Source organism: Carcharhinus amblyrhynchos, chromosome 1 (assembly GCF_965287045.1).
Source record: "Carcharhinus amblyrhynchos chromosome 1, sCarAmb.v2.hapA, whole genome shotgun sequence".
NCBI classification, from domain to species: Eukaryota; Metazoa; Chordata; class Chondrichthyes; order Carcharhiniformes; family Carcharhinidae; genus Carcharhinus; species Carcharhinus amblyrhynchos.
This window is the reverse complement of record NC_137324.1, coordinates 27,172,361-27,189,466: the sequence shown is the minus strand read 5'-3', so window position 1 is coordinate 27,189,466 and position 17,106 is coordinate 27,172,361. Positions and strand designations below refer to the sequence as shown.

The 17,106-nt window shown below is 41.3% G+C and overlaps 1 protein-coding gene across 2 annotated transcripts in view; it reads left to right on the top strand.

Moving 5' to 3' along the window:
* ccdc142 (coiled-coil domain containing 142) overlaps positions 1-17,106 on the top strand; it is a 115,486-nt gene that overhangs the window by 79,787 nt on the left and 18,593 nt on the right. For both annotated transcript variants that reach the window (XM_080200586.1, XM_080200656.1), the window contains exons 9-10: positions 12,199-12,348; positions 16,105-16,219. In XM_080200586.1, coding sequence (XP_080056712.1) covers positions 12,199-12,348; positions 16,105-16,219 — 265 coding nt within the window. The remainder of the gene's footprint in view (positions 1-12,198; positions 12,349-16,104; positions 16,220-17,106) is intronic.

The following is a 17,106-nucleotide window of genomic DNA, read 5'->3' as shown; positions in this document are numbered from 1 at the left end:
TTGTCTTTATTTGCTCTATTAAAGTTATTCATGATTTTGCACATTTCTATCAAATCTCATCTTAATCATCTCTGCTCTAATGACAATTAATCTCTCGATGTAGCTGAAGTCAGTCATCTCTGATGCCATGCTAGTAAGTCTCCATGCACCTTCTCCAAAGGCTCTGACATGTTTCTTAAACGGTGACATCGAGAGTCAGAATAAAATACTCCAGCAAGTGATTTATTTGCACTTTTTTCAATTAAATATGCTATATTTGCTGGTCACAATGTGGTCTTCTATACACTGGAGAGATCAAATGCAGAACGAGTGACTTGTGAAATTGTGTTTTGTGAAATAGCTTTCAGTCTGCAAGCCTGACCTTGAGTTTCCAGTGGCCGTATTCCTGTATCCCACATACTTACCCTGTTAATCTCCTGACACTAAGGTTAATTTAGGAAAGGATGTCCCAAGGCGTGGTACATTGGGAAGACCATGCAGACACTACGACAACGGACAAATGAACACCACTCAACAATCACCAGGCAGGAGTGTTCTCTTCCTGTTGGGGGACACTTCAGCAGTCACAGGCATTCAGCCTCTGATCTTCGGGCTCTCCAAGGTAGCCTTCATGTCACACAACAACGCAGAATTGCTGGGCAGAAACTGATAGCCTGAAAATAACACATGAGGACAGCTCCAACCAGGATCTTGAGTTCATGTCACACTATCTGTAACCCCCCACGATTTGCCTGGACTTGCAAAATCTCACCAACTGTCCTGGCTGGAGACAATACATACCTCTTTAACCTGTGCTTAACCCTCTCTCCATTCACATTGTACCTTTAAGACTTGATTACCTGTAAAGACTCGCATTCCAACCATAACCTTGTAAATTGAGTTTGTGTCTAAATATGTCCTGTTTGTGAACACAACTCCCACTCACCTGATGAAGGGGCAGTGTTCCAAAAGCTAGTGGCATTTGCTACCAAATAAACCTGTTGGACTTTAACCTGGTGTTGTGAGACTTATTACTGTGCTTACCCCAGTCCAACGCCAGCATCTCCACATCAATTTATCATGGCCAGGGATAAAGAAAGGAATAGGATGAAGACCAACAAGATGAAACAAAAAAAGGAACACTGAACATGGCAATGTAATCCATAGAAACAAGGTGAGGGTCCGTATTTAATTTGATGGCACCTACTTCTATTTCCCTCAATCGCAGATGACAAACAGCAATGTCAATAAAAGCCGTCATCTTTTAACCGCTATCACTAAAATACTCAAAAATATTTAAACATGGTAACATAACAAAATACATAAAAGTTATGATATTCCTCTATAATTCAGTATCAAATTATATTATATAGTTTCATTCATTGTCTAATAAGTGAGTTAGTCATGGCTTATTGATAGATTGCATGATATTGTCCACCAGCAGTAGTCCAAAAAATAGATTTATCTATTGATTTTGCAGCAACATTCTTTGTCACAAGTCACCTGGTTTATTTCACTTAACTTTTGTTCCTGATATCCTTTAATATTCTTATTTTCAGGTAATTGTCTAATTCTCTTCAGAATTTATGAATTGTGCTTCAACATCTGTTTGTAACATAGTATTCTACTTTCTTAACCTCCTGTTTAGTTCTTTGTGATTATCTTAAATTTGTGCCTTCTTGTTGCTGCCCTACTCCCCAATGGATATCATTTGTCACTGTTTACCGCATCCTATCTTGGGTGTTAGATAATGGCTGTATGCCACTTTCACCTCAACTCCATGATTTGATTTGATTTAGTATTGTCACATATATTAGCATACAGTGAAAAGTATTATTTCTTGCATGCGAAACAGATAAAGCATACCGTTCATTGAGAGGGAAGTGAAAGAGTGCAGAATGTATTATTACAGTCATAGCTAGGGTGTAGGGAAAGATCAACTTAATGCAAGGTAAGTCCATTTAAAAGTCTGACAGCAGCAGGGAAGAAGCTGTTCTTGAGTCTGTTGGAATGTGACCTCAGATTTTTGTATCTTTTCCCCTGACGGAAGAAGGTGGAAGAGAGAATGTCTGGGGTGTGTGGGGTCCTTAATTATACTGGCTGATTTGCAGGGCAGCGAGAAATGTTGACAGAGTCGATGGATGGGAGGCTGGTTTGTGTGATGGATTGGGCTACATTCACAGTCTTTTGTGGTTCATTGTATCTTGGTCAGAGCAGAACTCATACCAAGCTGTGACACAAGCAGAAAGTAGAGGCATTGGTGGACTTTCTTCATTGTAATGTTGGCATGGGGGGATCAGGACGTGTTGTTGGTGATCTGGACACCTAAAAACTTGAAGTTCGGGACCATTTCTACTTCATCCCTATTGATGTAGACAGGGCATGTTCTCCTTTACGCTTCCTGAATTTGATGACAATCTCCTTCGTTTTGATGACATTGAGGGAGAGATTATTGTTGCCTCACCAGTTCACCAGATTCTCTGTCTCGTTCCTGTACTCTGTCTCATCGTTGTTTAAGGTCCGAACCACTATGGTGGTGTCGTCAGCAAACTTGAAAATCGAATTGGGGGGGAATTTGGCCACACAGTCGTAGGTATATAAGGAGTATAGTTGGGGGCTGAGAACACAGCCTTGTGGGCCACAGGTGTTGAGGATGATCATGGAGGAGGTGTTGTCTATCCTTACTGATTGTGATCTGAGTTGGGAAGTTCAGGATCCAGTCACAGAAGGAGGTGCTGAGGCCCAGGCCATGGTGTTTGGAGATGAATTTTGTGGGAATAGTAGTGGTGAAGGCTGAGCTGTAGTCAATAAATAGGAGTCTGACATAGGTGTCCTTGTTATCCAGGTGTTCCAGGAAGATGGCATCTGCTGTGGACCTGTTGCGGGTATATCAGAACATGGCTGTTCTGATATGTTAACACATTGGTACAAACTTTAGTTTTGACATTATATTGTACATTAAGTCAACCAAAAATGCATGATGACTTCCTAGCTTTTAAAATATAATAATTAAAAAGGGATTTTTGCATTTAACCTATTCTTGTTTTCCTTATTTACTTCTCTATAGTTTAAAACAAACGAGAGTAGACAGGCTATCTAAAAATTAGCCTGTGCCAGTGCTGCTTTGAAATATACAAACACTCTCCTTGATGTGTCAGCTTTTCATTATTTTTCCTTTTGGGGGAGCTGGTGCATCTTTACCATGTACATTGCTTCAAATAGCCCCACTCAGATAGTCAACATAGGTGTTCAAGCATACTACTCTTTTATACACTTAAAATTATAAACTTTCTCAATTTATGGTATTTTAAAAATTGTATTTTTATATTTTTTGAATTTTGATATTATGCAATTCCATTATATCTGTCATAGTTTGAGAAGGAAACTCCATGAACTGTATGTTCTATTTGAAAATTGCCCTGCTTGTGTTACTTCTTAGTAAGAAGCCTCTCAACACCAGGTTAAAGTCCAACAGGTTTATTTGACAGCAAAAGCCACTAGCTTTCGGAGCGCTCACTTGTTCTTCATCAAGTGAGTGGGATTTCAGTTCACAAACAGGGCATATAAAGACACAAACTCAATTTACAAAATAATGGTTGGAATACGAGTCTTTACAAGTAATCAAGTCTTAAAGGTACAGATAATGTGAGTGGAGAGAGCGTTAAGCACAGATTAAAGAGATGTGTATTGTCTCCAGCCAGGACAGCTAGTGAGATTTTGCAAACCCAGGCAAGTTGTGGGGGGTTACAGATAGTGTGACATGAACCCAAGATCCTGTTTGAGGCTGTCCTCACGTATGCGGAACTTAGCTACCAGTCTCTGATCAGCGACACTGTGCTGTCATGTGTCATGAAGGCCGCCTTGGAGAACACTTACCTGAACATCAGAGGCCGAACGCCCGTGACTGCTGAAGTGTTCCCCAACAGGAAGAGAACATTTCGTGTTGTTTCTTGCCAGCAAGCTTGGCAGATACAGGGTGGGATTTTATCACTTTGCCGGACCTGGTGCAAATACCCCCCTGCCGAGTGGAAATTAATTTTGAATTTGAGCCAGCAGGGTGAGGAGGGGATCAGGATGAGATGGACATTTACCCTTGGTGCCCGAACTAGGTCATTTATTTTCTTGTGGCTTTTTTATTTACATATACAAAAACCTAAATTTATACATGAGTTTATCATATATGATTTATATGATAGATAAATGAGAAATGTATTGATTCATTGAACTTCTAACTTAAAATTCAAAAGGATCTATGTGTAGACTGTAGTACTAGGTTAATAAAAAGCCCCCAGCATTAATCTCCATCCAGAATACTAAATGATTTTGCAGTTGTTTTCGAATGGTTGTGTGATGTTTAATTATGTCCTTATGCCTCTATTCAAAATCTCTTGGTAGAAGCCTGAATTGAATCCTATCAGGATTGATTTGCTGCCAAACTGATGCATTAATAAAGCCATCAGGGATAGTGGGACAATGTGAACAACCAGATTAAACTATCACTCAATTTACATTTATGAACTCAACTGGCACTCCCTGCTTAAAAATCAACTATTATTGGCACGCATGGTGTAAATTCTAAAACCTACTTTGATCTACTTGTAACTGTGCTGTCCTACCTACTATTAAATGTAGTCAATAATAATTAAGAATTCTGTGACCTTTTCACCCTTACACTTCAGCTGTAATTATTAACTGTAGTTGCTGGAATGACCTTGAAACCAAGAAGAGAAAAGCCATTAATCAGATCAGAGGTTTCCAATGAGCTGCATAAAATGTTAATTTACAGAGGTTAAAAACTCAGAAGCCAATGATATTCTGCAATTAAAGCTTCTATATAGCTATCAACAGCAGTATTTATACTAAACATCATAATTAGCAGCAACATTGTTAGCAGACATACTCTTATTACAGACTTGTTGCCTATATTTTTTGAGCCTAGCTCAAAAATTCTCCAATTCAAGATTTTCCTTGCAATAAGCTATTTTCAATAAAGTTTTCCTATGATTCGTTTTATAGTTCAGAAATTGGAAGGATTCGGAGGCAAATACGAATCTGTCTAGGTGAAGGTTGGAATGCATGAATGCAATGAATGGAGTGTGGGAAAGAAGGTTGTGGGCGCAAGTTGTCATATGAATCTATGATCTACTGGTAAATAATAGACTGACTCAAAAAATGTAAGATTGGAAATTTAATATTCCTGGCAAGAAGGCATTATGGAAGGGAAGGGAAAAAGTGGGAATTGGGGGGATTGCTATATTGATCAAAGAACCATTAAAACACTAGAAAAATGTAATTGAGGGGGGTCAGCATTCTTTGCCCATCCCTAATAGCCCTTGCGACGCTGATGGTGAGCAGTCTTCTTGAACTGCTGCAGTCTATTTGCTGCAATTACACCCACAGTGCTGTTAGGAAGGGAGTTCCAGGGTTCTGACCCAGCAGTCAATGAAGGAACAGCAATATAGGGCAAGTCCAGTGGCAGGCGGGAAGATCAACGTGATTCCCACTGGGCAGCAGGACAACTGAACACATGCGATCCTCCGCTGTTCAGTTTATTAATTATGCATCAGCAAGGAGCACAGCCAATCTCGTGGAAAGTTGGGCAGAAAGTTGTCCACCACTCTCTTACCTCATGGTTGAAAGTCTTGGCACCATAATTAAACAGCACCTGGACAGCTGTTCACTCAGTGTAGGCCAGGCACTCCGCATTACTCCTCCAGAATTCTTGCAGTTATAGCCCATATGAGAGAAGCTAGCAGATGGAAACAACCACATCCTGGGTCTTTGACATTGCCTTTTGCTCATTTTTAGATCAGTATATTCCCTACAATGCAACAGTAGTCAGGCCAATATGAAGTTATGAATTGAGGGCAAATGAATTATGTTACAGTGGAAGGCATGGTAGGTAGAATTTAATTATTGCCCCTAGGAGTGGAATGGGAGGTGTAGCTGAGGGGAGCCATATAATCAGGTGGGAAAGCACAGCGTGAGAGCTCCATCACCTTCCAAACTCGCCTTGGGTCTAATTTCTTATGATGGGGAAAGAAGGTTATCCCATCACTGCTGCTATTCTACTGCAGTGGTGGAAGGGGTAGGATATCTTGTTCAAGCAAGAACCATCCTTGCTGAAAGAGAGTCAGACTGGCCTCGTGATCCTGCCCCACTCAGCTTTTCTAGGGCCTCCTAAATGGCTGCTGATCCAGGCTTCCTGCAGTTCCAATAGTGGCCACCATGCCCAGTGGCTTTGCTGGGGCTGAGAAGATATCAGTCTTCTGCCTGGCAGTGCTTAGAGACAAGATCTTTGCCTTTAAAGGCACAGTAACCCCAACAGCAGGTTCCTAAGTGACATTTAATCCATTTGGGGCCCCCAAAAATAGTCACGGTGGAGATGTCACTGGTTTTCTGGCCACAGCAGGTAAATTCAACCCAACTAGATCTGAGGCAGATCAGGTGTGTGGAGGCAGCAACACAGTGCTATTCATGGGTGCTCAATGAATCAGGTGGATCCTATGAAAGGGAGAACAGCGTAGAGAAGAACTTGTCTGATGGCACACAAGGGTATCATTGAGTCAGCAAAGGGGAGAGTAGGTGTATGGGCAGCACAGGGAGTCATCACTCTGCTGGCACTATGAAGACATAAAGGAGGGAGCAAGCCTTCGAGACGTAATTGGGATTTCATGTGAATACAAGAAAAGCAGCAGTTAGCAATCGGATGATTAGTTAGAATCATCGAATCCCTACAGTGCCGAAGGAGGCCATTCGGCCAATCAAATCTGCACTGACTGTCTGTCAGAGCATTTTACCCAGATCCACCCCCTGCCTTTACCTCAGTAATCTCCCTGACCTACACATCATGGGACGCTTGGGCAATTTAGTGTGGTCAATCCACCTAACCTGCATATTTTTGAATTATGGGAGGAAGCCAGAGCACCAGAGAAGACCCACACAGGCAAGGGGAGAATGTGCAAACTTCACAGAGACGATCACCTAAGGCTGGAATAGAACCCGGGTCTCTGGCGCTGAGAGGCAGCAGTGCTAACCGCAGTGCCACCATGCAGCCACACCAGGGAACACTTAACCGCCAACCTTTTCATTTCAAACCAAGCAGGTTGACTCTGGTAAAGGATTTGCCATGGGGAGTGAACCAGAAAATGGCAGGCCCCCAAGCTTTTGTTTAATTGAGAAAGGTGCAATGCTTGGATGTGCTCCTCTGTCCGCAAATACGAAGGGTGCTGTGTGTGAATATTTGAAGCTTCCAGCGTGTATAAGTGAACCGCACTTATATCTGTTATCTATGCAATTCATATTATATATTTAAAAGGGTTGCAAGTTGCTTTAAGAGCTGATAACATGATTTGATGGTGATGTCATTAGGATCTTACAGAGTTTACTGAGGGAAGATGATGGATATGATATTGGAAGGAACAATAGCATTTGGTCCACATTACTAATCTAAAAAGCTTGTGTCGAGAAAGCTTGAGTGGGCTGTCCAAGATGAGTGCCTGTTGTGGGGAATCCAAGTGATCATTCTTTCTAGTCTGTGTGGCTGAACAACTACATTGTAATTCCTTCATTTGGTCTTTAATGTTGTTATTTTTGGTGGCTGGATCAGGATGCTAGATTGAAGAAGTGGGACAGTCCTCTACATAAATAAGAAATACACCTCCGTTATATCTTTTGCACCCTTGAGAGTAACCTGAAATGCCAAGGCAATGATTACATGTAGATTTTGTTGGTCTGTTGAGGGTTTGCTGTTCTTAGTCATGAATGATGCACACTCAAAGTAGCCAGAAATGATTGTCGTGGCATCTACTATATCTGTTCAAACATTGAAAAACTCAATAAAATATTTGCAAGTAAACTGGAGCGGATTGTTCATAATTTACGTCCCAAGAGTTTGAGGACAATCTCAAAGCAAATGGTTTTCAGCATAAAAAACCTGCACCTTATCATCCGTCAACCAGTGATTTGGCTGAAAGATTTGTACAATCCTTGAAACGTTCTTTGAAAGCTTCAAAAGAGTAATGTTCATTATCACATTGTGTGACTAGCATGTGCACATCTTGGAGAAATACTACTCCTGCGAATGCCCCAAATGTTACCACTCTTAAAGAGGAAGTTGAGAACCACATTTGATTTGTTATTACCTCCAGAAACTTCAGAAACATTAGAGTGTCATCAACAATCTCAAGTTGCTAGATGGGACTGGATGGCAAAACACTAATTTCAACAAGGAGATCGAGTGTTTAACGTGTAAATGTACCACAAGTGAAAAATGGGTATCAGCCATAGTTTTAGCAAGAACAGGTCCAATTTCTGACATGGTTCAAACTGAAGATGAACTAATTTGGCAACACCATGCTGACCAATTAATGTCATTTTAAAATGATTTCTCAGAATTCTCTCCAGAATTATCAACTTCTTAAGTCCCTCATGTTGAGTACTTCTACAGGAGACTCAGTTGAATCTGAGTTGCCTGTTTGTGTCAATGCTACTATACCTTGAGAGGATGACTCAGAATTAGTTCCAAGAGAAGTATCTACTGAAGTTCCAAATCATATTTCTAGGGTCAAGGACAACCAAATTCTCGGACATTGTATACGGTCAAAGAGGTATAGATATCCTTCCAATTGACTTTCTAAGTGACTTTGTTTAATGATGCATAGTATTGTGGCTACGGTATTATTGACCATAGAAGTAAAGGGGGAGCAATGTTATATATTTAAAAGGGTTGCAGGTTGTTTTAAGAGCTGATCACATGATTTGATGGTAATATCATTAGGGTTTGCAGAGTCCGCTGTTTTACTTTCAGTTTGTGCTCTGTGCAGTGCAGACTACATAGGACATTACATTAGTACAATCAGGATTGCTTAACAATTGCTGTGCAATCACAGGATCTAATGTGTGGCACTGTAGTTTGAGTTTTGCAAGCATGGACTTGTTGGGTAGGATCAGTATTCCATCCGTTGCAGACAGCCAAAGCGATGTGCTGTTTGCTATGATCCACTAGTCAGGAAGAAGAAAGAGGCACATGATGTGCATAGGCAGCTGGGATCAAGAGAATCTCTTGAAAAGTATAGGGGGTGTAGGAGTAGAATTAAGAGAGAAATCAGGAGGGGAAAAAGGGCTCTTGAAATTGTTTTGGCAGATAAGGCGAAGGAGAATCCAAAGACCTTCGACAAATACATAAAGGGGACAAGAGTAACAAGGAAGAGAGTAGGGCCTCTTAAGGATCAACAAGGTAATCTATGTGTGAATCCACAAGAGATGGGTGAGTTCCTAAATGAATATTTCTCATCAGTATTTAGTGTTGAGAAAAGCATGGATGTTAGAAAATGTGGGGAAATAAATAGTGATGTCTTGAGGAGTGTATATAATGCAGAGAAGGAGGTACTGGAAGTCTTAAAGCACATCAAGGCAGATAAATCTGCAGGACCTGATGAGATATATCCCAGGATGTTGTGGTAGGCTAGGGAGGAAATTGCGGGTCCCCTAGCCGAGATATCTGAATCATCGATAGTCTCAGGTGAAGTGCCTGAAGATTGGAGAGCGGCAAATGTTATGCCTTTGTTTAAAAAGGGCTGTAGGAAAAAGCCTGGGAACTACAGGTCAGTGAGCCTCACATCTGTGGTGGGTAAATTGTTGGAAGGTATTCTGAGAGAAAGGATCTACAGGCATTTAGAGCTGCAAGGACTGATTAGGGACAGTCAGCATGGCTTTGTGACAGCATGAAAAATCATGTCTACAAATTTAATTGAGTTTTTTGAAGGGTAACCAACAAGGTGAATGAGGGCAGTGCAGTTGGTGTTGTCTACATGGACATTAGCAAGGCCACATGGTAGGTTGTTGCATAAAATTAAATCTCACAGGATCCAGGGTGAGGTATTTAAATGGATACAAAATTGGCTTCTGTCAGGTGGTTGTAGAGAGTTGTTTTTCAAACTGGAGGCCTGTGAAAGTGGTATGCCTCAGCAATCAGTGCAGGGCCCACTATTATTTGTCATTTATATTCATGATTTGGATGAGAATATAGGGAGCATGGTTAGTAAGTTTGCAGATGACAATAAGGTTGTTGGCATAATGGACAGAGAAAAAAGTTAGCTCCAGTTGCAACGGGATCTTGACCAATTGGGCCAGTGGGCTGACAGATGGCAGACGGAGTTTAATTTTGACAAATGCGAAGTAATGCATTTTGGTAGACTGAACCAGGGCAGGACTTACTCAGTTAATGGTAGGACGTCGGGGAGAGTTATGGAACAAAGAGATCTAGGGGTACGTGTTCGTAACTCCTTGAAAGTGGAATCATAGGTGGACAGAGTGGTGAAGAAGGTATTCAGTATGCTTGGTTTCATTGGTCAGAACGTTGAATACAGGAGTTGGGACGTCTTGTTAAAGTTGTACAAGATATTGGTATGGCCACACTTGGAATACTGTATGCAATTCTGCTCATCATATTATAGAAAGGATATTATTAAACTAGGATGCTACTGGGACTTGGTGGATTGAGTTATAAGGAGAGGCTGAATAGACTGGGACTTTGTTCTCTGGAGCGAAGGAGGCTGAGGGGGTGACCTTATAGAGGTCTATAAAATAATGAGGGGCATAGACAAGGTCAATATCTTCCCAAAGGTAGGGGGGTCTAAAACTAGAGGGCATAGGTTTAAGGTGAGGGGAGAGATAGAAAAGTGTCCAGAGGGGCAATTTTTTTTCACACAGAGGATGGTAAGTGACTGGAACAAGCTGCCAGAGATGATAGTAGAGGCGGGTACAATTTTATCTTTTAAAAAGCATTTAGATAGTTACATTGGTACGATGGGTATAGAGGGATATTGGCAAATGTGGGATTAGTTTAGGGGTTTCAAAAAGAAAGGGTGACATAGACAAGGTGGGCTGAAGGGCCTGTTTCCATGCTCTAAACCTCTATGACCAGTCATTGGGACATATAGCCTTTATACCTGGCATCACACTGATGCTGAAATTCATATAACACTACTACACGGAGATGGCATCATCTAGTCACCACTACCAGATATTCTGCAGTCATGTAGTTAGTTACCAAATTTCAGTGGGTGAGTGAACGATGTTCATTATCCCATTCAATTCCCCTCTTGCCACTATCAGGATGCACCCACACAGTTGACCTTTGTTCTGGTCCCTCATAGCTACACACTGTCATGGAACAACAGTGTGACTGTGAGGGAGTAAACCAGTAGGGGTTTACAGGGATCAGTGGTCACAGAGCACCGAATGCTAGCTTGGAGTGACAAACATAACACACATGGCATCAAGTATTTGTGCAGAGCCATTTTCTCCTCCACACCATTTACAGTAATTATTGATGATATGATGAAAATGGTTAGTGCATGCAAACGTACAAATGTGAATGAGAGCATTATAACCTGAGTGACTCTTTTTGCCTTACATTTTTTTTCATAGAATATCACACAAGGAAATGTGAGAAAGGGATGAGTCCAGCTGATCCACATTTCTCTCATTAGGACCTTCAGGTTTTGTTGAAAAGGTCCAATAGAGGAGAGTAGTCCTGTATCCTATTGACTAGCCCAATGTACCTGTGACAATCAAGAAGAACTGGATTCAGATTATAGCTGTAGTGAGCACAGCAGGATACCCATGAGAGCTCATGGATTCACTGCTGGAAAACGTTCAATGACCTGCTATGTTACAGCAAGGCAGGGGAGCTTGGCACATCCACACAGAGGTCCAAGGAAAAGGTCACATCTGCATGCTGCAGCTAAGCTGCAAGACCTGACATTTTCCTCTGCATTGAGGCCTGTATGTGTAAGCTGCTCATCAAGGTGTGAACAGAACATATGTAAATGAACACTGTGATGGACAGACACAGTGAAGAGAAATCTTACTCAAAGTGAACTCTTAGCATCATTTAAATAACTAAAATAATTGTTTAAATTCAGTGGTATCAATCACAGCATAGTCCCAATTATCATTAATTTGGGTGTAAATTATTGTTCAGCAAAGAATGCTCTAATTTAACAAGACTGGCTTGGTTTGACTAACCAAAATTGGCTCGGATTTATATTCACTTTATTTCTGGCACAAGTACCAGTTGTCCTTTGTATTTTTTAATATGCTGAATGCTTATGTTTCACGGACATTATGGGGTCCTCAGCCTGGTTTACATTTTTCTGGAAAAGACCTAAAAAGTTTTTAGGTTGCTAATAATTTTTTTCTTTCCTAACTTAGCTTCTCAGGATTATGGCATCGAAGATGTTGCAGCTTGCAGAAACTTTATGCTTTGAAGAAAAGAGTAGCCAAGGAATCCAGGAGACTTTGCTTTTGGCTCAAGTAACTACACTAGTGAAAGAACTCAGCTGTGTTGCAGCCATCTGCAATGTAAGGAATCATGCATTTAATTCTTCAAACTTAACTTCAATTTTGCACTGGATGAATTGATACAGCAAAATGCTTGTTTGACTGTCCAATCTACACAAATGACAAAATTCTTACATAAATATTCTTACATAACAAACTTAAGATTAGAGTGACAAGATACCACAAAAAGACTTTGGATTGTACTTGTAGCCTGAGGTGGGGAGGGAACGGGAATATTGACAGCTATCCCAAAGGTCCTGTCAAATTTAACAGCAGGACATGATCAATGTCAGACTGAGAGGCTGGTACAACTGGGGAGTGGTGAGGAAACTGAAGATTGGAAAATTGTGAGGTCATCATGAGAGAGATAGGTAGCCTACAGAATTGGAGACCAGTGGGAGTTTGGAGGCCTGGAGCATGAAATCGAAGGCCCTGTAAGGGAGTTGAAAGGCCTTATAATAGAGATTGGAGGTGGAAGCTGTGGTAGTAGGCTGGATTCAGGTAAATAGAAAACCGCTTACTGATGGATCCAGCTACCAGAGTTTGCAAAGCACAGGAAACCTGACCAACTGGAGTTAAATTTGAAATCCATGGTCAATATCATTTTCCCGGACTTATTAGGCTGGGTTTAATACAGCCCAGCACTGAGAGAAAAATAGCTACTTAATCCCGGGACTCCCGGCAAAGTCTCCCCCCCGATTAAGTCTGAGGGCAGGATGGTTGACACGGGATTCCCAGTCACCATCAGCAGGATGTCAGTTAGGCTCATTAATAAGCCGCTGGACACCCATTATCTCTTGAGGCCACTGCAATTTAATGGTGGCTACGAGGCTGCACTGTTTTGCGCATCTTCTGAAGGCCACCAAGCAAACTGTTGGGTTTGCCTACAGCTTCCTGGTGGAGTGGGAGGTGTGCGGGGCTGGGTGTAGGAGAGTGGAGGGGGGGGCTTTCTCCTAGTCAGGCAATGTGTGCTTGATCAAGGGACTCAGCATCGGGAAGGGGGGTGTGGCTGAAAGCAACTCCCTGCTTCATCTGTCCTGTGACTTCCACCCCATGATCCCATCCTGCCTTTTCATACATCCTTGGCAATCATGGTAGTTGCATTGTCACCAGCTGCCATTGCTCTGCCTGGTGTTGGTAGCATGAAGAGCTGCCGACGTTAGATTGCCCAATCTGAATCAGGACTTTCTGTCCCTGAAGGGCAAAGATCCCATCTCCAGCCTATTAACGTCCTGTTGTCTGTAAAATGTCAGTGCGTAGCCATTCTTCTATTGGCAGACTCCCTGCTGGCGTTTGAGCCTTGGGTGTGAGGGGAGATATGCAGTCAATAAAAGCCAGCCTTTGATGTGAAATTGAGGCTGCGTTGAAGCTGAAATGGATGTAAAAAAAATTCCATTGTAATTTTCCTGGCATGCTGGTCATTATTTGGTCCTCAACCAATTGCACCAAAAAAAGTTGTTGGTGGAACCTTATGTAAAAAGTGATTGCCTTCATAGCAAATGTAACTAATTTGTTGTGAAATGCTTTGTTGTATTTGGGGGTTGTGAAAAAGTGCTCCTTTATAAAAGGAAACACAAACAGTTCATTGCTTTGTAAAACAGAATGCTGTTAAACTTACACATTAGCAGTTTACCAATCAACTGAACATGGATGTTGTGCCACAATTAATCCCTCCACCACCAACAAACAGTGGCAGCTGTGTGTACCATGTACAAGAACTCAACAAGATTCCTTAGGCAGCACCTTCCAAACCCACAACCATTATCATCTAGAAGGATAAGAACAGCGGACCCCTGGGAACACCATCACCTGGAGAGTCCCTTCCAAGTCACTCATCATCCTGACTTGCAAGTGTAGCATCATTCCTTTAATGTCGCTGGGTCAAAATCTTGGAACTCACTCCCTAACAGGACAATGGATGTACCTACGCCATATGGACTGCATCAGTTCACCACCACCTTCTGAAGGGCAACTAGGGATGGGTAGTAAAACTGGTCTAGCCAGCTAATCCCATATTCCATAAATTAATTGCTTAAAATTAAGCGGTTTTTGGCACGAATTTATAGAAAACTGCAGACCAATATGTTGCCACATGTAGTGAACTGAGCAATTGTTTATCCCTAACCTGATACATTCCCTTTTAAACATATTTTGCTGTAGGTATTTTTGAGTGCTGTCATTCTAATACTGTTTTGTGTTTTTGTACATTTTCCCCCCCCATATAACATAGTTACTAATATGTGTAGGGCTTTCATTAGATGGGTCTAATCAATTGAAAAATATTTTGATAAGAGAACCAGCCATACACAGAGGTTTATAATGGATTTTCATATTAACATTCCTCTGTTTTAGACAAAAGTGAACCAAAATGATCCTATTATACTTCCTCCAAACAGACATGTTTTTCAACAAATGGAAGTAGTATTAATATTTGACCTTAACTCGTTGACACATTACAAAACGTATATGTATACATTCTGTCCTGGACTGATAGGTTTGTGATCTGAATGATTCATGATTCTGCAGTTTACTTTTGCACAATTACCAGGTGTGTTTTTAGAATTTACAGTTGATATACAGGACAACTGGGATCTGCTTAATAGGCTAAAAGCCACTTCTAATCATTACCCTTTGCAGTCCAGGAGGCAGCTAACCATCAGCTTTTCAAGGGCAGTTAGGAATGGGTAACAGTGCTGGCCTTGCCAATGATTCTCACATCCATGAAAATCATTTTTTAAAATCTCGAGACCTAATTTCCCTGAATCTATTCAACCTCCAATGTTGAGACAACCCACCCTAACTCTCCTAGATCTCTGGAACCCTGTACTAATGATCTAGTATTCATGTACCAGATTTCTTAGAACTCCCATCTCTAGTGTTCTTAGCACACACCCACCCCTGCCTGCTACTTACATGTGTTCCCAGATCCTGGGACCATGTCTAATAGTGCTGGAACCTGAGACCCACCTCCAGTGTGTTCCAACCCCTGGAATATTCTCAAAGGTTGAAAAACCTGTCTCTGGTAATGCCAAATAGCATAGTAATCTGCCCTTACAAACTCTCAGCCTCACTGTGAAAAACCTTCGGAGATGTACTCGTAATATATAGTTTACTTGTTCTTTTCTTCACACGTTAACTGCCACGTTAGAGATTGTGTGACAGTAGTTAGCACTGCTGCCTCGGAGCCAGGGACCCGGATTCAATCCCAGCCTTGGATGACTGTTTGCACATTCTCCCCTTGTTTGCATGGGTTTCCTCCAGGTGCTCTGGTGTTTTCCCCACAGTCCATGGATGTGCAGGGTAGGTTCATTGGCCAAACTAAATTGCCTCTTAGTGCCCCAAGATGTGTAGGTTAGGGGGATTATTGGCATAAATATTTGGGGTTACAGAGATAGGGTCTGGTTGAGATGCTATTTTGGACAGGGTCAGTGCAGATTCAGTGGACCAAAGACCTACTGGTGCACTGTAGGGATTCTATGACAGATGCTAGAACGCATGTAACTTGAAAGCTAATTAATACACCCAAAAAAAAATCCATGGATATGAACTGTCGCCTGAAGCCCAATTAAAATGTAACCTCCTTTAACAGTAATTAAACTTTTGTCCTTAAAAGATCACTGATTCACCTTGGCAACAATGTGGTGTTATATATTCCCTATAAAGCATTTACCATGCGCAACACTCGAGAAGATCCATTAGTTGTACAATAAAAGCTATGCATGTGTGCATGCAGATGCCAAACTGAAAATATCACTTCAAATTATGTTCCTTTTACAGACATTCTCAGTAAAAGCACTAACAGTATTTTCAACTAGCTGTAAAAGGATGGCTATTGATATATTTGAGCAGACAATGCCTGTGGGAAGAGAGTGGAGGGTAAATTATCGATCAGGTAATTAGATTCCTCATTCTTTCAAAAATGCCTTGTTGTGACATTGATTGTAATATTTGTTACTTAGCATTGTTAAAGTGATATATACCTTTTGTGCAGGCAAATCCTAGAAGTATAGAACAATACAACAGAAAATGAATACCTTCAGCTCATTGTATCTACTCTTTGGTAGGGCAATCCAATAAATCCCACTACTTGCTCCTTCCCCATAGCCCTTTTTTCCCTCTTCAAGCATTTAACCAACTCCCTTTTGAAAGTTACTATTGAATCTACTACCATCACCCTTCCAGGTAGTATTTTACAAATCTCAACAACTTGTTTAAAAAAAAAAGTTTCCTTGTGCCCCCAATGACTCTTTTGCCAATCACTTTAAATCTGTATCCTTAGTTGGACCACAGCTGGAGTATTGTGAACTGTTCTAAGCATCATACTTCAGAAGGGATATATTGGTTTTGGAGGAAGTGTTGCACTGATTTATCAGAATGATGCCTCAAGTTTAAGGACCAGATTCTCACAGAGTTGAGAAGAGTCTGCTGAACTTCAAAAATTGCAGGCGGACCCAAACGCAGAAGTTCTGCCCCCCATTTCTGACAGATCAAATTTTTGCCAGCGTGGGGAACGGGTCAGGATGTGACTCACACAAGCAGGAAACCAATTACAGCAGGGACATATGAACTTCGTACTGAGTTCAAATAGACACCATTTTCAATTATTCAAGAGCCTTAAACTGCAGTGCAGGAGTCAAAAATTGATAGAGTACACGTAAATACTCTTAAAGATGGAAGTGCTGAATTTTTTAAAATCCCCCGCTCTTTAAAACATGAGAAAGGAATAGACTCAAGTTTTCCGTGCGAGTTAAGATAAATCTTTGAACTGCTTTGTTTGAC